At 45.3% G+C, this 26,450-nt stretch overlaps 1 protein-coding gene across 10 annotated transcripts in view; it reads left to right on the top strand.

Annotated features, from left to right (window-relative positions):
* LOC106612875 (slit homolog 1 protein) overlaps window positions 1–26,450 on the top strand; it is a 156,417-nt gene that overhangs the window by 3,319 nt on the left and 126,648 nt on the right. For all 10 annotated transcript variants that reach the window (XR_001330387.2, XM_014214505.2, XM_014214514.2 and 7 more), the window contains exons 2-4: window positions 10,932–11,003; window positions 16,327–16,398; window positions 18,025–18,096. Coding sequence is in view for 9 of the 10 variants with exons in the window: in XM_014214505.2 (XP_014069980.1) it covers window positions 10,932–11,003; window positions 16,327–16,398; window positions 18,025–18,096 (216 nt within the window). In the remaining variant the exon portion in view is untranslated. The remainder of the gene's footprint in view (window positions 1–10,931; window positions 11,004–16,326; window positions 16,399–18,024; window positions 18,097–26,450) is intronic.

Here is a 26,450-nt window from a genome sequence, read left to right as displayed (position 1 = left end):
CATCTATGGCTGGTGGACCGCTCTGATAACACTGTGGACTATCTGTGTGGAGTGGCAATGAGCTGATAATGGGATTGGAATGACTGGGCTGGCCTCGTTCATCCTCTTCACAGCAGAATACAGCTCTCCAGCCACCTCAGGGTCAGACTCATCACAGTGTTGTCTCTCTTATTTACAATGTGTGCTTTGTCCTATATTTTTATTTTTAATCCCAGCCCCCGTAGGAGGCCTTTTGCCTTTTGGTAGGCCGTCATTGTAAAAACAAATTAGTTCTTAACTGACTTGCCTTTTTAAAAAAAATAATAATTAAGTCGACAAGAACAAGTTCTTATTTACAATGACAGCCTACCCCGACCAAACCCGGACAACACTGGGCCAATTATGCACCACTCTATGGGACTCCCAATCACAGCCGGATGTGATACAGCCTGGAATCGAACCAGGGACTGTAGTGACGCCTCTTGCACTGAGATGCAGCGCCGTAGACCTCTGCGCCACTCGGGAGCCTGTATTGGGCCTAGTTAAATAAATGAAAAACTATGTGTGTCAGAAGGGTAGTGTTAGTAGAAGATGATCTTCATGCCAGAGAATGCCCTGCTCTGAGATACGGTAGGGTGTTGGACTCACCCAGGGGCGGAAATCCCGGGGGGAACGGCGGGGACACGACCCCCCCCCATCCTGGGAAAAATATGATTTGTCCCCCCCCAATATATCACTGAAACATAACTATGTAATTTAAATAATATTAATAATACGCAATGAAAACAATTGTGCTGATTATAGACACTTAATAGCGCGTTTTTAAGTTTCAAAAGATTGCGACCCCCCCACTCTTTGCCTCACAATGGTTTGATCCACTGCCAGTTCCTTAGTTGGCAAGGTAACAGAGGGGTCGTGTTTACTGTCTGAAAGGCACTCAATGAACGTAACTGACGTAAGGTTAATCCAGTCAATCGCGCACACACACTAGCTGAATATGCAGAGCTAGCGCGCAAATATTAACTATTAAGCTAGCTAGTACCTATTCCATTTATGTGGCATCGTCAAAGATGGAATCTTTGCTATCGTCAATTTATTCCAAGATCAGCATGCAGATGATGTAAGTTAGTGCTTCAAAGTCCCTGTGATAAGGTTAGCGATAAACTGAAGTCCAAACTGAACAGAACTACACTCTCTTCTACCATTGTCTTAAATATATTTAATGGTCTCGTTGCAAAAGCTAAACTGTCGCAAGGGAACTTTTATTTATTTATTTTATTTCACCTTTATTTAACCCGGGTAGCAAAGATTATAGCAAACACCACTGAAACTGAATTGGTGCTCGCTAGCTTTGCAAATCCAGCTATTGTTGGAAGCCAGCCAATATGAAACTATTAAAATTACAAAAGGTTGCAGCATATGTTGTGTAAATGGTGAACTCATACAGCTGTCAATTCTTGTCATTTTAATCCGTTTCACATTTGCTAGCTACCTTTTAGATCGAAGCCCAAACAGAATGATAGAAGATGATAGAAGGCCATCTCCTGCTGTAAATAACCTACACACTGTGTGTGTGTGTAGCCAGCCAGCCAGCCAGGTAGAAAAATGGCAGAAAAATAAAAGACGGACATCAGAGTATTTTTCAGTACACCAAAACGCAAAGTAAGAACCCTAGTAGCCTAATATCTCAGACTAGTTGATAAAATGTTCATAAGAAAGAAATGAAATTCTAATGGAAATGTTTCACAATGATGTCATTAGGCAGAGCAGGCAACAGATGGCACACAGACAGCAGAGTTGGAGACAGCTATGCAGGGACAGACTGGCAGAGACAGGGAGTCTCAGGTAAGTTTGTTGAGTCTTCGTTTGGCAACATTATGAAAGGTTCTCCATTTTTTTGACTTGTAAAATAGGAACATAATTGGAAAATGCCATGGATACCCCCACTCTCAACTTAAACTGGTGACTGAACTAAGATTTGTTAAAGGCAATGGTATTGCTGTTGTGATTAGTTGTGTAGTTTTGGGTACCGGTAGTTAGGAGTACGGCAAACACCTTATTTCTTTGGTTCCTCAATATACATTTACCATATTACAATGTAGGCTATGTGTTACAGCACTACTTTTGGTGTCCCCCTCAGGAATTGCTCTTGAGAAAATGTAATGTAATTGTCCCCTCCAAAGTTGATATCAGATTTTCGCCCCTGGACTCACCCCTGACAAGCCTGGGCTTCATGTGTATTCGTTGTCTACAGTCTGTCTGCCTGTCTGTCTGTCTGTATGTGATGGTGTATGCGTATGTGTGTACATGTACAGTACCAGTAAAAAAAATACAGTTTCAAAAATAAAAAAATTCTACATTGTAGAATAATAGTGAAGACATCAAAACTATGAAATTACACATATGGAATAATGTAGTAACCAAAAAGTGTTAAACAAATTGATATATTTGAGATTTGAGATTCTTCAAAGTAGCCACCCTTTGCCTTGATGACAGCTTTGCACACTTGGCATTCTCTCAACCAGCTTCACCTGGAATGCTTTTCCAACAGTCTTGAAGGAGTTCCCACATATGATGAGCACTTGTTGGCTGCTTTTCCTTCACTCTACGGTCCAACTCATCCCAAACCATCTCAATTGGGTTGAGGTCGGGTAATTGTGGAGACCAGGTCATCTGATGCAGCACTCCATCACTCTCCTTCTTGGTCAAATATACCTTACACAGCCTGGAGGTGTGTTGGGTCATTGTCCTGTTGAAAAACAAATTATAGTCCCACTAAGCGCAAACCAGATGGGATGGTGTATCGTTGCAGAATGCTGTGGTAGCCATGCTGGTTAAGTGTGCCTAGAATTCTAAGTAAATCACAGACAGTGTCACCAGCAAAGCACCACCACACCTCCTCCTCCATGCTTCACGGAGGGAACTACACATGCGGAGATCATCTGTTCACCTACTCTGCGTCTCACAAAGACACGGCGGTTGGAACCAAACATCTCAAATTTGGACTCATCAGACCAAAGGACAGATTACCACCAGTCTAATGTCCATTGCTCCTGTTTGTTGGTCCAAGCAAGTCTCTTCTTCTTATTGGTGTCCTTTAGTAGTGGTTTATTTGCAGCAATTCAACCATGAAGCCCTGATTCATGCAGTCTCCTCTGAACAGTTGATGTTGAGATGTGTCTGTTACTTGAACTCTGAAGTATTTATTTGGGCAGAAATGTCTGAGGCTGTTAACTCTAATGAACTTATCTTCTACAGCAGAGGTAACTCTGGGTCTTCCTTTCCTGTGGCGATCCTCATGAGAGCTAGTTTCATCATAACGCTTGATGTTTTTTGCGACTGCACTTGAAGAAACTTTCAAAGTTCTTGACATTTTCCGGATTGACCGACCATCATGTCTTAAAGTAATGATGGACTGTCATTTGTCTTTGCTTATTTGAGCTGTTCTTGCCGTAATTTTTACCAAATAGGGCTATCTTCTGAATACCACCCCTACATTGTCACAACACAACTGATAGGCTAAAACACATTAACAAGGAAAGAAAAATGATTCCATAAATGAACTTTTAACTAGACACACATGTTAATTGAAATGCGTACCTCATGAAGCTGGTTGAGAGAATTACAAGTGTGTGCAAAGCTGTCATCAAGACAAGGGGTGGCTACTTTGAAGAATCTCAAATCTCAAATATATTTTGATTTGTTTAACACTTTTTTGGTTACTATGTCATTCCATGTGTTATTTCATAGTTTTGATGTCTTCACTATTATTCTACAATGTAGAAAATTGTAAAAACGAAAGAAAAACCCTTGAATGAGTAGGTATGTCCAAACTTTTGACTGGTACTGTATGTGTGTATATGAGTATGTACTTGTGTGAGATAATAAAGAATGGAATAGATAGATTCGTGTGGGGGAGCTTGGAGGCTTTGATGGCCAGGTTTTTTCCAGGGCTGTGCCAGTGTGTGTGTGTGTGCACATTCATGCATGTTTGTGTGTGCCAGGGGATGCCTGCAGTGTTTTTGGCACCACCCCACAACCGGTATAAGTGACAGTTCTCTGCTCATCTGATCCATAATTTACTCTTGACAAGAGAGAGAGAAAGAGGGAGGGGATAGAGAGAGGGTTCCGGGGAGATGGGGAGGGAGAGAGAGAGAGGGAGGGGATAGAGAGAGAGAGGGAAGGAGGGAGACAGGAATGGTATTGTGGATCAGTAAGAGAGAGAGTGATAATAGAGAGGATAGAGTGAGAGAGAAAGCGAAAGAGAGAGAGAGGGGGGAGGAAGGATAGATGAGGGTTGGGAGAGGTTGGCAGGGACAGAGGTGTTAATCAGCGATGAAGGGATTACCACCTCCTGACAAAAGAGAGAGAGAGAGACATACATCCACCCTCCCAGCCCCATGGCCAAAAAAGCTAATGAATGAATAAATGAGGTTTAGGAGGACAAAAGCAGGTCTTCTCCTGCGGCAGACTGTTCAATCAGGTTTGTATTTTTTACGACACCATTTCTGTCCTAATCTTTCTAGAGAGGAATGCTTAATGTTGGAATGAGGGCCGTTCAGATAATGTTTGTCCTGAAATTACAGGGCTGGAACAAAATGTAGTGCGTTGTGAGTTGTTTTGTGTCTCCTACTTAATTCCTGTGCTGAAACATTGAGAAACCTCTTCTTTTCTCTTCTTGACTTGTAGTGCAGATATGTCAGGTTTGAAAGACTGTTCATCAGTGCAATGGTTCAGTAAATGATCCCATCTCTATGGAGAGTATTCAGCATGTGTGTGCAGCGTCTTCTCTGCAGGAGAAAATCCTTTGTGCGCATGCAAACGCACACACACACACACACACACACACACACACACACACACACACACACACACACACACACACACACACACACACACACACACACACACACACACACACACACACACACACACACACACACACACACACACACACACACAGATCAGTCAGTGCCCATCAAAGCCAAACACATTGGTCGACATCTGTCATACAGGACCAGAGCTGTGTGTTCAAAAGATCTTCGTAGATCAAGTAAATATGTAGATTGTGTTTTATCCAAACAGAGGGACTAACACAGTGCCACATTTTCAGCATGTGGAAATCAAAGTCACAACTCTGGTGTCGATAGTACCCTGCTCCAAATAACTCAGCCATATGAACCATGAGTAAAACCTTAGCTCCTGTCACCATATGTGTGTGTGACTTTGTGAGTGTGTGTGTCCTGTCATGCAGCAGTAAACCATGAAAGACCCTCAAACTGTGAACGTGGTTCTAGTCATAACCGCAAAATCTGTGTGTGTTTGAGAGTGTGTGATGTTTTCCCAGTCTGCTAGTCTCTAACACAGACACTCAATAGCAGATGCTATCTATGTTTTATTACTAACTGTCTATTTGACAATTTTCTCGGCTCATCTCCCTCTATCTCCCTTTATCTTTATCGTGGTGGGATTCTGTTCTCGAGGTTGTTGTGGTAAGAAGGTTTGTGTGTGTTTGTGTATGTGAAGTCCAAAGGAGGATGGTTCTCAGGACAGATGTTTGGGCTTAGCTGATATCTGTTGCTGATGTAGTCAACTTGATACGGGCTTGGCTGCTTAAACTAGATATTGATGTCAATGGGAGGTTTGCAAATTACATTCAGGATTCAGTGTGTGTGTGTGTGTGTGTGTGTGTTTCACACCGTATGCATGGTCTGTGGGAGTGTTTATGTCAGTGTTGGGGAATATTTACTTCTCCTTATCGTTACTGAGTACCCTGAGGCCTGACCAGACAGACTAAGAACTGTAAATAATCAGGAGGTGAAAACACTCAGACCTTAACCTACACACACACACACACACACACACACACACACACACACACACACACACACACACACACACACACACACACACACACACACACACACACACACACACACACACACACACACACACACACAACGACCTTCACCTTGTCCCTCGCTGAGAGAGAGAGTGAGAAAGAATGAAAGCAGCATTTAAGGGAAACGGGGAGAGAGAGAGAAACATGACCTCTGCCTGTAGATTGAAGCATTCCAGCCTAGTTTCTCTGTTATTCTGGTCTGTGGTCTGGTTTCTCTCTCCCCCCCCCCTCCCCTCTCTCTCTCTCTCCTTTAGTGGGTAGTGTTGGTACAGGCATGTTCTTTAGGATTGTGCTATGTAGGTCAGTGTCTCTCAGCTCTGCAGGCCACACTGCACAGATTGTAGTGAATAACAATCCCAAGATGACCTGTCCACTCCCTTGAGAACTCTCTCTCTGTCTGCATATTGCTGATCTCTCTATCGGACAGCTTTCTCTTTCTCTGTATCCCTATGTCTCGCTGTCCTCTTCATCCCTCTCTTTTTTCTCCTGTTCCCTCTCTCCTGGCCTGTGACTCTCCTGGCTGCCACCTCCATATGCTGTGGAATCTGGTCATGCTGGCAGTGTGCCACACACTCAACTAGACGTCTAGCTACCTGCCTGTAATGCTGTACCTGGCAAGGCCTGGTGGAATTTTACAGGGACATTTCATCAACAGAGTTAAAAGTATAATCAACCCATGGAACTGTAGTTCTTCGAGTTTTGTGGCAGGCAGGCGGGCAGGCAGGCGGGCAGGCAGGCGGGCGGGCGGGCGGGCGGGCGGGCAGGCGGGCGGGCAGGCGGGCAGGCAGGCGGGTGGGAGGGGCGGGCAGGCGGGCAGGCAGGCGGGCGGGCAAGCGGGCAGGCGGGCGGGCGGGCAGGCAGGCGGGCGGGAGGGCGGGCAGGCGCGCAGGCAGGCGGGCGGGCAGGCGGGCAGGCGGGCGGGAGGGCGGGCAGGCGGGCGGAAAGACGTGATACTGAAGGTTGGGTGTCTCTGCTCAGTTAGTGGTTAATTTGTTTGTAATGAGGATCAGTGTTCACTGAACAAAACAGAGTCTGGTCTTGTTGCTGAAATGACCAGCTTGTTCCCACAGTGAGGAGCTCTGAGCTCTCCCTCCATCAGTATGTGTCCTCTGCCCTGCCAGCCCAAAGCTGTCCACAACAAATGACTCTGTAGCTACAAACACTGCTTCTCTGGCTCTCCACCAAACAGGAGTGTGTGTGTGTGTGTGTGTGTGTGTGTGTGTGTGTGTGTGTGTGTGTGTGTGTGTATGCACCATGCGTGTGTTAGCAGAATATGTGTATTTATGTGCACTTTGTTTAGCTATTAAAATGTTATATGCATGTATACGTACATATGAACACGTGTTTGCGTGTGCATGCATTTTGTGTGAGCATCGGGCAAGTGTTTGCTTTTTCTCCCTCCCGCTCTGGATTCCATTTCACGTAATAATAATATTGCTAAATTCAAACCTGGTCTTTCCCAATGCAGCCTGCCTTCCTTCTCTCTCTCTCAGCTCAGCCTAGCCCAGGGAACTCAACAGATGGCAGGAATAAACATAATGAGTTTTTCAGCGTTGTTTCTTCTCCTCTGCTGCCTCTGAGTTATAGAGTCGTAGACCGTTGCTGTGTGTGTGAGACCGGTGGTGTGTATGTAATGGGCTCCCCCAAAGGTATACTGAACCAGGAAGTCTTTACAGGTGGCCACTGGGCAAGGATGAGATGAAGAAGGATTAGTCAGTGATGTCATAAATCTACAAGATTCTCCAGGAAGTATGTTGGCACTAGGAGCCAAGCTTGAATGGAACTAAATGCAACCCTCACTCCCATTCTCAGTGGTGCGGTGACTGTAGTGAACTGTAGCTGTGTTCAGAGTCCATATGTACTCCATATGACCCTCTCTCTTCAGCTCAGCCCAACTGAGGGTTCAACTCAACATCGACTTCCATCCAAGCATGTAGCGTTCAGAATTTCACTGTCAATTTCCCTCTCCACGCCTCTGCGAGACGAGGGAAAGACGTGTGTATGTCCCGATGCTTCTGGAAAGAGGGTTAGAGGTGTGTTTGTGTGTCTCCATGCATCACCAAACGGTACAAAAGATCTGTGTGTGTGTGTGTCTCCGCGGTTCAGTTCAAGTGGCGAGAGGTGTGTGTTTCCTACCCCTTGCTGAGGAGTCTCCCCACGTCTGATGTGAAAGACAGCTGGTCTCTGTTGACCTGAGCTACCCAGGCCCCTCTCAGACAGGGACCTGGGTTTGGGTTGTTACCCCAGAGAGAAGGCTCTCCTCTGGGTTATGAAGCTTCCTCAGGTAGGGTCAGGCCCTTGGAGAGCTGACCTTACCACTGCTGGAGGTCTGTGCTGACCTAGCTCATCCATCTTTCCCAAAGTGCTTGTGCTCCAGAGAAGCAGTTCAGGCCTCTAACAATTATGAGCCAATCGTCTCTCATGTACTGCATTGTGTGTGTGACCAGGGGACATATACAAACCTATAGTAATTGACAACAGAAGGAGAGAAGAATGGAGAGGTTCTGCTTGTTTATATGACTAGCCCGCTTCCCCAACCTCTCTCTCTCTCCTCTCTTCTTTCGCTTCGCCCCACAATTCCTTGTGGGCCATCAGTGAAGGCCACCCTGTAGATGAGACGTTGGGAACCCAAGAGTGTGTGTGTATACCTGTAATGAACAGCACATGTGTGTGTATCAGACTCTGGGCTAATGAAGTTCACTCTATTATTTATTTCCCGTGGCCGGTCGGTCGATGCACCTGTGTACACACACACACACACACACACACACACACACACACACACACACACACACACACACACACACACACACACACACACACACACACACACACACACACACACACACACACACACACACACACACACACACACACACACACACACACACACACACACACACACACCATCTGTCTGTAATGACCACTCTCTCTCCCGCCCCGCTGCACTGTGCTATAGTCCCTCGAGTGGTCATTAGACGAGAGGGAGAGAGGGAGACTGCACTGCTTTCGGCATAGCAGTGAAGTGAGGCTTTTTGGTTTTAGGAGTGGGGGAGGGGTGGACCATGCACTGTTCCGTTTTAATCCTGAGTAAGAAGACATATACTTGCCCTACTGACTGACGGAAACGGTGTGTGCCTGTGCTTGAGTCTGTGCGTGTGCTCTGCAGGTCTTCTCAGTGGGAGAACGCTATCTACTGCTGAGGCGATCTGTTTCTCTCCACCCATTCGCTCATGCTGCCAAACACACACACACACAAATACACGCTTGCACGCTGCAAACTGGGTTTGACATTTAGAGTCTTAATGGGTTGCTAAAGGTTGCTACTAAGAGTTCTAAGACAGTCCCATTCTAGAATACAGATTAGAATGTTGTTGTCATGGAGCATTTATTGCCAACATGGAAGATAGATTTCTCAACTCTATATCTACAGCCCTATCTGGTACCAGCCACTTCCTACCTTTCTATCCTTCCCCCCTTTATACCCCTCTCCACCTCCATCTCTCCATCCCTCCTTTCCTCTATCCCGAGTGATGGCCAGCCCACAGCAGGAAGGCTGGTTTCATCATATCCACAGCACTTAGCTTTCTGGCCCGGCTGGCCCCATGTCCCGTCCCAAATCCCCTGGACCAGCTAGCGGCTACTGCTAATCCTCTCGGTCTCTGATGGTGGACCCAGAGATAGGGTGGTGGAGAGAGTAGAGAAAGAGAGACGTGGATCCCAATTGAAATGAGCTGGGGATATTTGAGTGAGGTGCTCTGATAGAAGGATAATTATTGGCGCTCTCTTACATGTTTGTTGACATTTTTTTCATTTAGCAGAAGCTCTTATTCAGAGCAACTTACAGTTAGTGCATTCATCTTAAGAGAGCTACTGTAGGTGAGACAACCACATACCACAGTTGCAGTAAGTACATTTCTCCTCAGCAAAGTAATCAGCAAAATCAGTGCTCGGGGGAATAAGACTGAGATGTCTTATTTAAGATAATCTTTGAAGAGGTAGGGTTTCAGATGTTTTAGAAATATGGGCAGGGACTCTGCTGTCCAAGCATCAAGGGGAAGCTGTTACACCCCTGTCTCTACACCACTCCAATATGCTCCATAAAGGGCATCCCTCTTTCCCCTCTCTCTCTCTCTCTCTCTCTCTCTCTCCTTCTTCCCCTCAAGCTACAAACAGAAACATGTAAAATGTACATTGTAAATGCAAGAGCAGTGTGTGAACAAGATTATAGAAACACCAGTGTCAGTCTTCAAAGCCTGGTATTCTTAACGCACATTTGCATCTGTGTTGGCACTGCCTGGGGAAATTGTGCCATTTGTGAAGGAAGATTAAATATATAGCTTCTTTCAGTTTCTTTGCATCCCATGTATGGAATGATCTACAGAAATCCCTGCAACTTGATGTGAAGGTGTCTCTCGGAGGGCAGTTCAAGTTGTTGATTAAAGATGCACTCTCAAACTTTGTATAATTTCAGCCAGTAGTTTTCAAGTTGTGCTCACGAACCAAGAGTTGTCCTTTTTTTTTGTGTACTACGTCATCCATTTTGTGTGATATGTTACAATCTTTGCAATTTGTGTGATAGACTACGAATCCAATTTGTTACAAATTTGTTACCAATGTTACAAATTTGTTGTGCTTAAGATAGCAGAGGGCATCTTTAAGGACCTACAATATTTGCTGAGGAATGTGATTGTTTTTATTATGTTGTATGTGTAAATTATGTACATTTATAAATTATGTATATGCAGGGCTCCCTTGAGAAAGAGGCCTTGGTCTGAATGGGACTCCCTGTGAAAAAAAGAGGTTAAATAAAATAAAAATGCATGATTGCGTTTGTGTCCATGCTTATGTCTGCTTATATATATATGTGTGTGTGTGTGTGTGTGTGTGTGTGTCTGTGTGTGCGTGTGTGTGTTGGCTCGTGACTTAGGTATCAATAGCTGGAGTTGTTTCTGTGCCACTGATTACTGTGTTAGTGAGTCAACGGGCTGAACAGGCCCAGAGGGAGAGACCGGATACATAATTAATATACGTGTGTGTGTCTTTGCAGGGAGCTGAATGGGAATAACCTCACACGCATCACCAAGAGTGACTTCTCTGGACTCAAGTACCTCCGTGTGCTGTAAGTAATCTACACAATGTTCATTACTTAGTGTGCATGCACACAGAATTTCCCATGCATATTATATAAATGCAATACTGTTAATGATTCTGAAGTGTCATGACAATGTCCATCTATTCTATTTCTGTAGACACTTGATTATTTATGTCACTGTTAGTGGTGATGATGATATTGTAGTGGTTTTAGAGATGATGAATGTCTCACACTAACTAACTCTACAGTCCATTAGACCTCTTATAAACTCACTTATACACTCTCTCTGCTGTCTCAGAGTGGCCCTTATACCATCAATGACCAAATACGCACATGCACACACACACATTACCGTCCACTCCCATACTGTCTTTAGCCCTCTAACTCAGGGATATAATAGGTCCTAAACCCTGTTAACATGTACAAGTGCAGCCGCTGAATCACTCAGTAGTTAAACAGTACTTGTGATTCCTGGTGTAGGTGTTAAAAGTGTGTGTGTGTGTGTAGCTGTTAAAAACAGCTCCACTGTAAGGGGAAGTGCTTTAGACTGAAATATGCTTAAAATGTAACTGGAGACTGACTGTAGAACTTGAGATGCTGAAACCCCCACTGCCTCTACTATTTTAGAGCCACGTCATTACCCCTTCCATATCCCTCTCCCACTTATCTTCCCCTTTCTTCACCGTTCTCCACTCGCTCACTCTGTTCCTCCCAACCTGCCTCGCTCCCCAAACCCCTCTTTCCTTTCCCTCCCTCCCTCCCTCCCTCCCTCCCTCCCTCCCTCCCTCCCTCCCTCCCTCCTCTCCCCGCCATCCCCGTATAGAGGTTAAATGCCTCCATGTCGCCAGCTTGTCACCAGCGAGGTAGAAGGAAACAGTTCCTTACAGGGGCACTGAAAGTCAGACTACAGCATTTCCCTTGATGACTATAAACTTTCTGATTCCCATAGAATACACACACACACACACACACACACACACACACACACACACACACACACACACACACACACACGTTATGTTCTTCTATCCTTGTGGGGCCTTAAAATGTATTTCTATTCAAAACCCTAACTCCTAACCCTAAACCTAACCCCTTACCCTAATTCTAACGCTAACCCTAATTGTAATCCTAACCCTAAATCTAACCTTTAAGCATAAAATAGCCTTTGTCCTCATGGGGATGTGGGAAATGTCCCCACGTGGGAGAATTTTCCTTGTTTTACTATCCTTGTTGGTACATTTGTGGATTTTAGGTCCCCACAACGATAAATATACCAACCCGCATGCATGCACACACACGCACACGCACACGCACACACACACACACGTCTGTCTGTTGCGGTCATGTGGCGGTGAAACCCTCGTATATCTGCCCTCTCTGACTCAGCGGACTAACAGTGGCCTGACCTTTGATGCTCATAAACCCCCAGCGACCCCAGAGATGGTGTGAGTGTGACCCCAGGGGAGGGTCCTGACAGGAAGACCGGTTTAACCTTACAGTCAAAGACCGTGTCTGCTGGGGGACTGAGAAAACATACGCACGCACTCACTCACATACAGAAACAAGTCAGAAAAGAAAAACAAGAAACACAGACAGACAGTCTGAGAAAGTGAAGCATGCTGATTGGCCCTGCCGCTGTGATAATCTCTCCTGAGGACTTCCTGTCTGGAGGGGAAATGGAGGATCATTCGGAGGAGCAGGAATATATACAATACTGTACATTCTTAGAAAAACAGGTTCCAAAAGGGTTCTGTGGCTGTCCCCATAGGAGAACCATTTTTGGTTCCAGCTTGAAACCGTTTTGGTTCCAGGTAGAACTGTGTAAATGGTTATACATGGAACCCAAAAAGGATTCTTCAGAGGGATCTCCTATGGGGACAGCTGATGAACCCTCTTTGGTTCTAGATAGCAACAATATAGCTTTAATTTAGATCCCTGTAATATGAATATATTCCACACAGGTTTCTAGAGCGATGCACACAGAAGTAGGGTTGTCACAATAACAGTATCGCGATACTCTGAAGTATCATGGCAAGGAAACAAAACACAAAGAAGATTACATTTCTTGAGGAAAGCATTCCTTCAAATGTACAGCATTATGTTGTCACCTAGAGTCACATTAGTTTATTTTGCAATCTATAGCAGTAGGTTTTTAGAGGAATTCGTGTTTTATTTTTTGCCATGAAATCTGGTATTGTAGTATCTCCACAACATCAAGTCATACTTAGTCAATACTTATAAAAATGTCATTCTTTAATGCTTTCCTTGTACCTGTGTTTCTCCTGTGTAGCTGCAGGCTTTTCTTTGGGTGCTGAAATCCATATTTTTAATATAATTTTTTCAATGGAGTAGGAAGTTACGACTTCAAGCGTGCACTGTCACTCGATACTTTTATAAATATCCGTTCTTTAACGCTTACTGTGTCCCTGTGCTTGTCCTGATTGTTATAGAGTTGTCAGTTGGATTTTGAATCCGTAATTTTTGACAAAAAAGTGCATTCTATGCGTCCCTGACAAAACGAACAAATCTGCCATGCAAGGATGGGCTGCTCCTTCTCCCTTAACAAGCAAAGGCTCTGTCGTGGAAATTCAACACAGGGACACTGTAAGTCAATATTAAATGAATCACTTTATTGTCAGCAAGCTCAACAGGTCACAGTTAAACTTAGATCCATAAAGTACTGGTCTGAAGTGAGCTCTGTCGGGGCAGTCCCGTTAGTTATCTTATACAATGCTTAAACAGACAAGTTATTTTTGCATGATTTACATTATTCATTATTCATAATTAATTCATAATTAACATTTGGTTCATGCATGTGACCGACCAATACCTCACAAAGCTTCTTCTCTCCAAGCTGAGACCTTGAAACTGAGATATCCCTTTCAGTTCTCAAAACAATGTTCTGGGCGTACTGCCAAATTGCTTATATTGATAGTGAGGATTCCTCCCAGCCATGATCAATCAGTTACTTGCATGAACCCAGTCGAATTGGTTATTAGAAAAGCACAAACATAAAATGTTCCTTCACAGCTCCCTTGGCAGAGGTCACGTAAAATGTATTTTAATGAAAAAAAACTACAGATTCCAACATCCAAAGAAAAGCTTGCGGTGTCACAAGACAAACATAGGTACAAGGAAAGCATTAAAGAATGGACATTTTTACAATATCGACTGATAGAGAATCGATGTAGTTGCTGGTACACTCCACCAACACTCATCGCAACTCAACTCCATTGGACAGAGTTGAGTTTACTAAGCTAACAATACAGCAGATCTGTGTCAAATATAATAATGTAAATGGAGTTGTCTGGCACAATGGTACTAAAAGGAGAGTGCCATACATTCAAACTCCGCATACAAGGCCAAGCTAAATCAATTCTCACCTCAAGTATTTCAAGTATTGGGGGGGAAGGGATATGGACAGAGACAGAGAAAGGGGTAAAGATGAGGAGAAATAAAAACAAAGAAAGGGCTGACCTGACCATAGTTTAAAGTTACATAGATTCAGAAGTACTTTCTCCTCTTATTCTACCTCCATCTAAATTCATGAGGGGAGAGAGTGAGCGGAGGTGAGCTACACTTTTCTCTTTATATTTATGGAGTGGGAACAGGAACAGCCATTTGCATTTATATTCGATTGGGAGGAAACACAGACTGCAGAGTGGAGCCGTGAGGCCTCACAGGACACGTACACACACACACGCACGTACACACACGCACGTACACACACACACACACACACGCACGTACACACACACACACACACACACACACACACACACACACACACACACACACACACACACACACACACACACACACACACACACACACACACACACACACACACACACACACACACACACACACACACACACACAACGGTTCTCTGAATGAAGGAACACTACTGTTGGTTCTAAGACCTGGGCGCTTGTCTCTCCCTAAACTGTTATTGCAACACTTCCAAAACCATCCAGTGCATTAGCTTTGGCAGCGTACACATGTGTGTGTGTGTAAAGCCTGCAGCGCTAACACCTAGCCAGGCACTGCAGCTCTTTGGACACACTCACACAGTGCTCTGACGTTCCCATGCCCCAAGGACAGCTTTACAGTGGGTCTCTTTCTCCCCCTCTGTTCTTTGAACCACCCAGCCCTGGATCTCACCTTAGTCTCCCCCCTCCTCACCCCTGACTCCCCCTGGTTCTCCATGCCTCCCCTGGCTCTCCCTGCTTCACCCATGCCTCTCACCCCTGCCCCTACCTCTCCACACCTCCCCCTCTAACCACAAGACCACACCAGACCTCAAGGCACAGTGGCCTGCCTCACTAACCTACCTTCAGAAACTCTTTCCTGGCTATGATCCCTGAGATGCCCCCCGGTGCCAAGATTCCACAGCCAGCCCAAGACCACACCGCTGCCCTATATGTGTGTGTGTGTGGTTGTGTGTGTGAGTGAGTGTGGACCACACCATTGCCTTGGGCAAAAGGGGTGCTGGAACTAGCCAGCCTATATACACACACTTAACAAGGGGCCTTACCACCCATTTCCCAACCCCAACCTTCAGCACCCTCGTTCCCCCTACGTCTAAAGCCTTAGGTGACTGAGTGACTGAAACACATACTAAACACATACTAAAACAGAGTGTGGGTAGGCCCACTCTAGGGGATGAGTAGGTTCTGGGACAGCTGGGTAGAGAGAGGGATGGCCACAGGAACCCAGTTGAGGCTTGGTGTCATACAGGTGCACATGGGATATTTGAGAAGATATGTGGTTCTATAGGGAATTAAAAAAAAATAAAGGAAAAAATAAACCTTAAGTCAAATAATACAATATAAAACATTATTGACTGGTTGCTTCCATTTCAACATAAACAGAAAAGGCCATATAATTTAGAACAGCAAGGCTAGCATTATCATGCAAAGACAGCAACAGAAGCTAGCATACAGTAGCAGACAACAAAGCAGACATAAATTACATGGTGGAATACACGACAATGTCTTATTATTTCCATATTAATCTGAAAACAACTACATATAAATATTACAGTGATAAACAAGCATATGTATTTATCAACTTACAATCTGTCAAAGATGCACAATCATTCATCACTAGAAGAAACAGTCTGTCAAACGATCAGGGGGAAAAAAACTGTCACTTTAGCTTACATTGCTATGGCAACCTGTCAGCTTGTGAGGTTTCTGAACAGAAGGCGGGGAGCTCGTGAGGAGCAACGATTTCGCGCTTTTCATGTGCGTAATGCGTGAGTTTCAAACAATTGCTGTTATACAGTACTTTCAGAGAAATCTAGCACTATGCGAAACTATCTATATTTCTCTCTTTCTCTCTGTAGACAGTTGATGGAGAATCAGATTGGAGCGATAGAGCGTGGAGCGTTTGATGACATGAAGGAGCTGGAGAGACTGTAAGTAGGCTACAGCATGTGTCTGCGTGTTCATATTTGCTCTCAAAGAGGTTTAGGGGTTGACTATATTTGAACATCCCTGTCCATCGCGAGTGGCGGTCTGGGAGCAGGAAAGTTTTGCTGACGTTTGGGTTTACCCAACCCATCCTTCCTCAGGAGGCTCAGTCACAGCCCTGGCCCATCACTGGAACATGAGGCTTTGCGTGAACATCACTGGAACGTGTGAATGCATGAACAGCTTGTAAACAGCAGGGTAACACACAGACAAACACACTCACCACACCATGGTTAGCACATAAAAAAACCTAGACCCCCATACTGTATGGCAGTGTTAGCCACAGGACATTATGGAGCAGCATAACGTACAAAAATGGCAGTGCTCTAGCCACAACGATATTAAAGAGCCCCACTCAGTGTGTGTGTGTGTGAGGACCACATCAGAGACACTCTTCAGTTGGTCACTAAACATATGGTGAGAGGTGAGGGTACGGAGATCTAGGAGAGACCCAGACAGCCCCAATATTAACCAGCATTACCACACACATTAAGCTTGGTGTGAATGGGTCTAACAACATCATCCGTGCTCAGCATTTACCCACCTTTGAAACTAGTATAAAGCTCACTAACTTATTAGCAGGTCCACCTCGACCTACACTTTTAGAAAAAAGGGTTCTTCGGCTGTCCCCATAGGAGAACCATTTTTGGTTCCAGGTAAAACCCCTTTTGCTTCTAGGTAGAACCCTTTTGGGTTCCATGTAGAACCCTCTGTACAAAGGGTTCTACATAGAACCCAAAAGGGTTCACCTGCAACCCAAAAGGGTTCTTCAAAGGGTTCAACTATGGGGACAGCCAAAGAACCCTTTAAGGTTCTAGATAGAACCTTTTAATTCCAAACCCACTAACTTAGCGGGTCCAGTTCAGTATGAACAGAGCCGCTAGAAACCCAGTCAAGCCCATTATAATTCTCCATCTCCAACCCAGTCTGTGTATCTGTCTATGGCTCTGGGCCCACACATCTGTCTACGCTATGCTACAGGCACGACCCGACCTGCCTTTCCTCTCCCATTCATTCCCATTCACCGCCATTCACTCCCATGTGTTTCCAATGGAGCATTGAGACAGTATAAAGCTGTGGTTTCAAATGGCAATTAGTAACAGTCTGTTCCTAATTTTCTTAATGGTTGTATTTGCATAAAGCCTGCCAGCCTCTTTCATTTGTTATCCTGGGGAGGGGAAGGCAGTGCCAAGCCAAGCTGCCTGAAGGCTCCAACACACTCATCTGTCTCTACAAATGTTATTTTGTAACCGTTGTTTTCTTAGTCCCCTAGAGACGCAAGCTGGATGTGTTCACATAACTGATACGTCTATAGGGGACAAATAAATCTGTTGTTTTCTTCTGGCCCTGACTAGTATAATATTTCCCTCCCTGTAACACAAACATTTTGGTTGTATTTATGTGAACTGAAATGCAATCTACTGATAAATAATAGTGTCAATGTGTAGTGTTGGCATGCATTGTGCAGAAATAATGTACCATAATCTAGTTCATCAAAGTGCAGATCTGATTTCCAGTGCATACCTGACCGGTACATATCTGCTGTACTAAACATGCATTTTCTGTGCCAGGCGCCTGAATAGGAACCAACTGCAGCAGCTTCCGGAACTTCTGTTTCAGAAGAACCCTGCACTTTCACGTCTGTGAGTACACACACTTTATATTATCATACACACACTCTCTTCTATACACACTCTCTGTCTCACTCTTCTGTGAGTACACATGCTTTCTCTGCCTCACCCTTTACCTGCTTCCTGCCATGGAAGTGTGTGTGTGTGTGTGTGTGTGTGTGTGTGTGTGTGTGTGTGTGTGTGTGTGTGTGTGTGTGTGTGTGTGTGTGTGTGTGTGTGTGTGTGTGTGTGTGTGTGTGTGTGTATGGTTGTGTGAATGCTTTAGTAACCTAGAGTTAGTGTGGCAGTGTTTTCCCTAGGTTCTTTTCAGTAGTGGTAGCAAGGGGTTGCATTGCTACTAGCGTTAGCGCAACGACATGCTTGCTGTTCCCATAGACTTTCAGTCATTGAGCCAACGACTATCCATTTAAAAGCACGTCTAGCATCTTCTAGGCAGAAATATATATTTAACAATACATCATATTTATTGCAGTGTTGGCAACAATTTAGCAGCGGTGGGCCACCGTGTGGTGTTGAGGATTATGGAATAAGTGGCTATTTGACTATGTTGGTTAGTAGGGACAGTTCCATCTTGTTGGAGAGGAATCCAAACTGCTGCTGGAGGAAGTGAAGTCATTCTCTCTACTCCAATGGGTATGATGTGCTAGTTTAGTGTTTGGTGAGGCATCCTGGTGATTTAAATCTCTCTCTATCACACACACACACACACACACACACACACACACACACACACACACACACACACACACACACACACACACACACACACACACACACACACACACACACACACACAGACACACACACACACACACACACACACACACACACACACACACACACACACACACACACACACACACACACACACACACACACCCCTGTGGCGTGACCATCCCAAAGTAAGGCTAAACTTTTATTAGTGTGCCATAACAAGGTTCCATTTTCCGAAGGATAATGAGTGTCCCTGCCGCTGGCCGATTGTTCTGGCTCCGATCATTCCACTTTAGGTCACCTTGTGCTGCATCTGGGAATAATAAAACACTGGGACATGGAAACATCATTTCCCTCTGCACTTCTCCTGTCCCCAGTCCCAGTCCCGGTACCTATCCGTATCCTATCCCTATCCTTCTGTAGCCACTTCCAATACAGTCTAGTCCACTTTTAATAAATGTAAAGGCTTAAGACTGTCATCACCAGTGAGTAGTACAACTGTATTGCACAATTGCATGAATAATGCTAAACAAAGAGGGGAAAGACTTGGAGGCCACGTGTAGAAAATAGAGGATGAAGTTGGAATGGAGCACTGTTGGTAGACTGCTCCAAAAACACAACAGCTGTTTGAGACTTAAAGGCTAGGGTTGTGAATGGGCGGTGTGTGTGTGCATGCTTGGGTGCATGTGTGTGTGTGTGTGTGTGACTGACTGATGTCCGAGGTAATTCTGTACCGTTCTACGACAGCGTTCTAAGCGGTCTACCAGGTGAGGCCAGAGCATAGCCTTGAGCCATTGATTAGTCCATCAACCAGACCAGACTTTGCCAGCCAGCAGCTGAAGGATTGGATTAACAGATCTCTCTGCTTCCACTTCCATTCAATCTGCTCTTTATTTCCGTTACTAGCTGGCTTCTTTCATGAGTAGTTCTACCTTTCAAACCCTTTCTGGAGAATAAGATGCCTAAGAATGTTGAACACCTGTTTAGACCATTCACTGTGTACCAGCACTGTACGTGTGTGTCTGCGTTTTTCTAATTTATTACAGGCCAACGTCTGATAATGAGCATGCCAGCATGTATTTCATCTGAAGAAGTGCATATTTGTTTAGGAAATAGGTGCTTTTCTCACACCAGCCTCATAAGAGCATATAGGAAAGATTAGAAACTTTGTCTAAAGAATAAAACATTGTTGTTCACAGACAGGCAGTAACTGTAAAATGTCTCCCCTCCTGTAGTTGTCTAGCAGACGGGGCCTCATTAAACAGAGCAGTACCAAGACAAAGAGATTTCCTGATGCGTTCGCTGCTTCTTAAATCATCAGTGGTCTCCGTCTTTCCGTCCCAACATGGGGTCTGGGCACTAGACTGGCGTAGTTAGGTTACAGCCAGGAGAGAGAGCTTCATGTACTTAACAGGTTTTCACTCCCACAGAAAGTCTGACGGTGTGTGTGTGGGTTTCTGTCTTTGCACTTGCTCTAAGTGCTCACAGGGGCTTGTTAGGGTCTGTCTTTAATGGCCTTAACAAGAGGGGTTAATGGGAAAGCCTCCAGCCCTCAGGTGGAACGCTAACCCAGATGTTAGCTCTCTCTCTCTCTCTCTCTCTCTCTCTCTCTCTCTCTCTCTCTCTCTCTCTCTCTCTCTCTCTCTCTCTCTCTCTCTCTCTCTCTCTCTCTCTCTCTCTCTCTCTCTCTCTCTCTCTCTCTACCATTCTGTTTTTTTTACTCCTTCTGGAATGAGTGATCGAGAGTATATCTTCATATCTCTTCTCTGATCATGCTCCTCTCCTCTCCTCCCAGGCCTGCAGTGGTTGACCGCAGAGGAAGACTTGTCTTAATAAAAGGCGCCGCTAGTTAAATGAACAGATGAGTGTGGTGTAGTGGTGGACGGGACAATTACAGACATTATAGACAGACTGGCAGTCGTTAAACCAGCCTGCTCATTAATTGTTTACAGGACAATAAGGTGTTGGCAGGAGAGAACACAGCAAATATACATCTAGTAGTTTGAGGTAAAAGTGAAGTTTGGAAGAGAAAGGTTGTTGTTACTGTCATGAAGGAATTAGAAATGTAATTTTACTGTAGCTCTTAGTAAGTGTCTTTTGTGCATTCTAATCTAGAATGGTACAGCACATTTCCATTTTATCTGGAGAAGATGGAGTTAGTTAGCTAACTCTCTCCAACTCTCTTTATAGCTACCTCCTTTACTCTGTGTGGATGCCTGAGAGATAAGTGAGACACTGATGCATGAGGAACAGAGCAGATAAGAGATAATTGGAGATAATGAGACATGATTGGAGATTATTAGAGATTGTTAGAGCTGGGTGATGGATGGAGGTGCCTGGTAGTGGTGGGAAAGCATGGGAACAGAAGAGGAGTAGAGGACTAGAAGAGGAAAGCGGAGGAGTGCCGAGCAAAGGGACAATAACAGTGAAAACAGAACGGTATCCATCATCGTTAACGGCCTGGTGTCCCCCTCCTCTCTCCTTCCATCCCTACCTCCATCCCTCAGTCCCTGGTTCTCGGCAGTGCAGCTCTGTAATCTACTCTCCTGGTCTGTAATTAGGTGTTCACAGTGTGAGAGTAGGAGGAAGGAGGGATGGAGGGAGAGAGGGATGGAGAGAGGGAGGGGGCCAAGGACTCAGCGTAATAGGTGCCTCCAGGGAACAGCATCTGGTTTGGAGGGATGGGGGGAAGAGGAGGGGAGAAGGAGGAGGGGAAGGGCAGAGAAGGGTTAGGGTATTTATGATCTCTCAAGATCACTGTGTACGGCTGCTCGTCTTTGTGCCTGTTTTATTATGTATGACACACACACTGTAGGTCAGGGGTCATCAACAGGCGGCCTGCGGGCCAAAACAGTCCCACAATGTTTCTTTCTTGCAGCCCCAAAAATATAATAAAACAAAGAAATACACATTTTATTTCAGTTTTGGGTCAAAAAAAGACTGAAATCACCAGAAATTGTTTTTAATTTAGGAAATCTGCTCCCAAGTATTCCCACAAAATTATTTTGAAATAAAATCTATTTTTGGGCTTAGTTGTGGTCAATTTGCACTGTACAAATTATTAGAATTATGTTCCGGCCCCCCAATCATCCTCTCAGACAAAAATCGTCCCGTAGCTGAATCTAGGTGTCTACCCCTGCTGTAGGTGAAAACTAGCTTGGGAGGTCCCCATCTTTCTCTCCATCTCTCTCTCTCTCTCCCTATCTTTCTCTCTCTAACACCAGGGGCCCCCACGCTCCGTGCGAAAATAACATTCCGTCTCCCGTTAGGGCTTCGTCCGAAAATAGAAGAACAGGTGTAAGTGATACTTGATGGTTCAACTGAACCCTCCAATGGGTTTAGCAGAGCTACCTACCTACAGCCGTATAGTCTTACAACTATCCTACATTGATGAATGTGCACCACCAAAGAGGAAGGGGCTAGGGGTTGCTCCTGGACTGGACAGGCAGGATGGGGTGAGAGTTCAGGTCAGTTCCATCTCTATGGAAGGTAGAATCAGGTGGAGTAGCGAGGGCAGGTTAGGAGAGGAAGGGGGGGGGTTGTTCTCTTTACCTGCACCATGGGAGGGCCAGGTGTGTGTTTGTGGGGAGGGGAGGAGAGGAAGGGTGCGGTCCTCCCCTACACTGTGGGGGGTAAAGAATGGAAGAGAGGATGAGTGTGTGTGAAATATTTTGGGGGGTAGAGTTCGGGGTGGGTAAGAGCGGAGTGGTTCGTTGCTTGTTTCCGTGCTAATGCTTGACAACAGGATTGGTCTGGTACACAAACTCTAACACAGACACACAGAATAACACACACACACATGCTAATTACACCCCAGTTTGCTAATATGGGGATAGCAGGCATTCACCTGGGATTACGTTCTTTATGAATCTATTTTAGGAGATAAAAGGGATGCTTTAGCTGTGTGTTCATGCATTCATGCCTATTATATGTGTTTATATTGGACCGATGCTGTGTTTTCACTGTGATTGTTTGGTGTTTTATGCTGAGGGAACTGTTTCTCAGTAGGACATTCGGGGAGATTCTGTGATTATTGGGAGAATTCCTGTGTGTGTGTGTGTGTGTGTGTGTGTGTGTGTGTGTGTGTGTGTGTGTGTGTGTGTGTGTGTGTGTGTGTGTGTGTGTGTGTGTGTGTGTGTGTATGCGTGTGTGTATGCGTGTGTGTGTGTGTGTGTGTGTGTGTGTGTGTGTGTGCACCCCTGTTAATGGTTGAGGCTGGTCGTGTCCTTCTCTCTGTCCTTCCTGATGAATGACCAGTGAAGATGTGCCAGGGGCCAGATTTTCTTTTCCTCTCTCTCTGTCCCCCTCTCTCCACCTCTATCATGGTTCCTGCACTCCTTGGCCCGGACCACTTGGCCATATATCACATGATGAATAACCTTGTCCGAGACCTGAAGATTTGCATTAGCTGGCTCCCCAAGCTAATTCCTAGACTTTATTAGCTCAGTGGCCTAACACAGTCCTGTAGCCTGCAGATGATGCAGGTTCAAACCCAGTCCCAGACCCCTACCCAAGGTCATACCCCTGGCCTTGTCAGCTGGTTTATAGGTTGTCAATTGGTTTTTACAAGATGTACCGTGTGTGTGTATATAAAGAGGAAAACACAGAGTAAATCATTTGAGGCGAGCGGAAGCCAAAAGGGGGTCATTTTAAAACCACCCCACCATCTGAAATATTCACTAACACAGAAGACACAGACATCAACAGAGAAAGAGAGAGAGAGACACACAATGGTAAAGGTAGAAAGACAGAGAGGGAGAGGGAGCGAGAGAAGAAGGGAAGAGTAGATGGAGAGAAAAAGATGAAGAGATGAAGAGATGGAGAGAAGAAGAGATGGAGATAGTAAGAGGTGTTGGTACTAACAATTCTGTGTTGCTCATGAATAATTCAACAGATGGATGTAGGGTTGTAAAATATTCACGTTAAATCGCTGGGACATCAGTCCCCTGTGTGTGTGTCCTCTGATGTTCAGAGCTCCTGATAACTGCAGTCCGGATGTCCCAGATACACATCAGGCTAGACCTAACTTCAGTCATTGAGGCCAGGGTATAGGTGTGTGTGTGTGTTGTGCGTTTGTTGTGTGTGTGGAGTGGGACGGGTCTGGTTATTATGAATTGATACAGCATGAATAAGACATTACAATGTGGTCTAGATCCGTCATGAGGACATACACACACAGGGACTTCACTTACGGAGCTGTGTATGGCATGTGTGTGAGTGTGAGTGTGTGTGTGTGTGTGTGTGTGTGTGTGTGTGTGTGTGTGTGTGTGTGTGTGTGTGTGTGTGTGTGTGTGTGTGTGTGTGTGTGTGTGTGTGTGTGTGTGTGTGTGTGTCTTGAGTGTGTCGGTGACGGCCTTGGCATGGCCTGATTGAAAGTGTCATACAGGAGACACACACACACACACAGCCTGGCTTTTGACTGCGTTTGCGGGACTTGCTGGAATGCTGTGGTTCGAGCCAGTAATAACAGCCCTGATAGTGGCAGCCCTGTGTGTGTATGTCTCGAGCAGTATATTGAGGAAGGTCCGGATATATAGCAGATTTCATGCCTTTCTAAATGGGAAATCCAGTACATTCATCATACACTTCATAAACTGATATCTCCCGTTTCCCTTTTCTACACGCAGCTCATCAGTCTCTCTACAGTATATTGGTGAACATGATGTAGTGTAGGTCTTTGGTCCAGTATATCCAACACTATCACAGCATCATAGTCTAGTAGTAAATCTTCTCTTTGTCATCTTCAGAAACCTATACTGTGTTTCATATAATCTTTGCAAGGCTTCCACAGTATCCTAGTGTAATCCCCTGGCAGTAGCATTATGAGGAAGGCTGTGTGTGTGTGTGTGTGTGTGTGTGTGTGTGTGTGTGTGTGTGTGTGTGTGTGTGTGTGTGTGTGTGTGTGTGTGTGTGTGTGTGTGTGTGTGTGTGTGTGTGTGTGTGTGTGTGTGTGTGTGTGTGTGTGCGTGTGTGTGTGTGTGCATGTGTGTGTGTGTAGCCTGGCTCTGGGTCTTCGGGTGTCACCAGGCAGCACGCCACAGAGTCCTGCCCCAGACACCCCTCCTCTCCCTCGGGTAATGACTCCTAACATCCCCTCTCCCTCCCTGGGTAGCCTACAGGAAGCTGCTCCTCCAGCCCCCAGCTCTGCTCTGTCTGCTACTGTTTGTCAGGGTAAACAAATAAACTGCAGGGCAGATCATGTACACACACACACACACACACACAAACACACAATCTGTCTGCACACACATATGCACAAACAGCCAGTGGGCTCTCCTTCTCCGTGGCCGACATGAGTAAGACATTTAAGCGTGTTAACCCTCGCAAGGCTGCCCAGAAGGCATCCTTAGCCGCGTCCTCAGAGCATGCGCAGACCAGCTGGGTTGTTTACGGACATATTCAATCTCTCCCTATCCCAGTCTGTTGTCCCCACATGCTTCAAGATGTCCACCATTCTTCCTGTCACCAAGAAAGCGAAGGTAACTGAACTAAATGACTATCTCCCCGTAGCACTCACTTCTGTCATCATGAAGTGCTTTGAGAGACTAGTCAAGGATCATATCACTTCTATCTTACCTGACACCCTAGACCCACTTCAATTTGCTTACCGCCTCAATAGATCCACAGACGATGCAATCGCCATTGCACTGCACACCGCCCTATCCCATCTGGACAAGAGGAATACCTATGTAAGAATACTGTTCATTGACTATAGCTCAGCATTCAACACCATAGTACTCTCCAAGCTCATCATTAAGTGGCCCTGGGTCTGAACCCCACCCTGTGCAATTGGGTCCTGGACTTCCTGACGGGCCACCCCCAGGTGGTGAAGGTAGGAAACAATACCTCCACTTTGCTGATCCTCAACACTGGGCCCCCGCAAGGATGTGTGCTCAGCCCCCCTCCTGTACTCCCTGTCCAATGACTGCATAGCCACGCACATCTCCAACTCAATCATCAAGTTTGCAGACGACACAACAGTAGTAGGCCTGATTACCAACAATGACGGGACAGCCTACAGGGAAGAGGTGAGGGCCCTGGGAGTGTGGTGCCAGGAAAATAATCTCTCACCCAATGTCAACAAAACAAAGGAGATGATCGTGGACTTCAGGAAACAGCAGAGGGAACACGCCACTATCCACATCGACGGGACCGCAGTGGAGTGTAACGGATGTCATAGAGAGGGGACCAAAGTGCAGCGTGTTGATTGCTCATGATGAATATTTATTATAACTCAAAACACTAAAGGAAAAATAACAAAGAGAAAAACGAAAGCGCACAGTTCTGTCAGGAACATAAACTAAACAGAAGACAACTACCCACAAACACAGGTGGAAAAAAACCCTACTTAAGTATGATCTCCAATTAGAGACAACAAGGACCAGCTGCCTCTAATTGGAGATCATCCCAAAAACAACAACATAGAAATAGAAAAACTAGAACCTAAACATAGATATACAAAATATAGAAAAACACAAAACACCCCCTGTCGCGCCCTGACCTACTCTACCATAGAAAATAGCATCTTACTATGGTCAGGGTGTGACATGGAGAAGGTGGAAATCTTCAAGTTTCTCAGCATACACATCACTGTCAAACTGAAATGGTTCACCCATACAGACAGTGTGGTGACGAAGTTGCAACAGCGCCTC

Source organism: Salmo salar, chromosome ssa01, assembly GCF_905237065.1.
Source record: "Salmo salar chromosome ssa01, Ssal_v3.1, whole genome shotgun sequence".
In the NCBI taxonomy this organism is placed as follows: Eukaryota; Metazoa; Chordata; class Actinopteri; order Salmoniformes; family Salmonidae; genus Salmo; species Salmo salar.
Note: the sequence above shows the minus strand (reverse complement) of the source record. Positions and strands in the feature narration are given on the sequence as shown.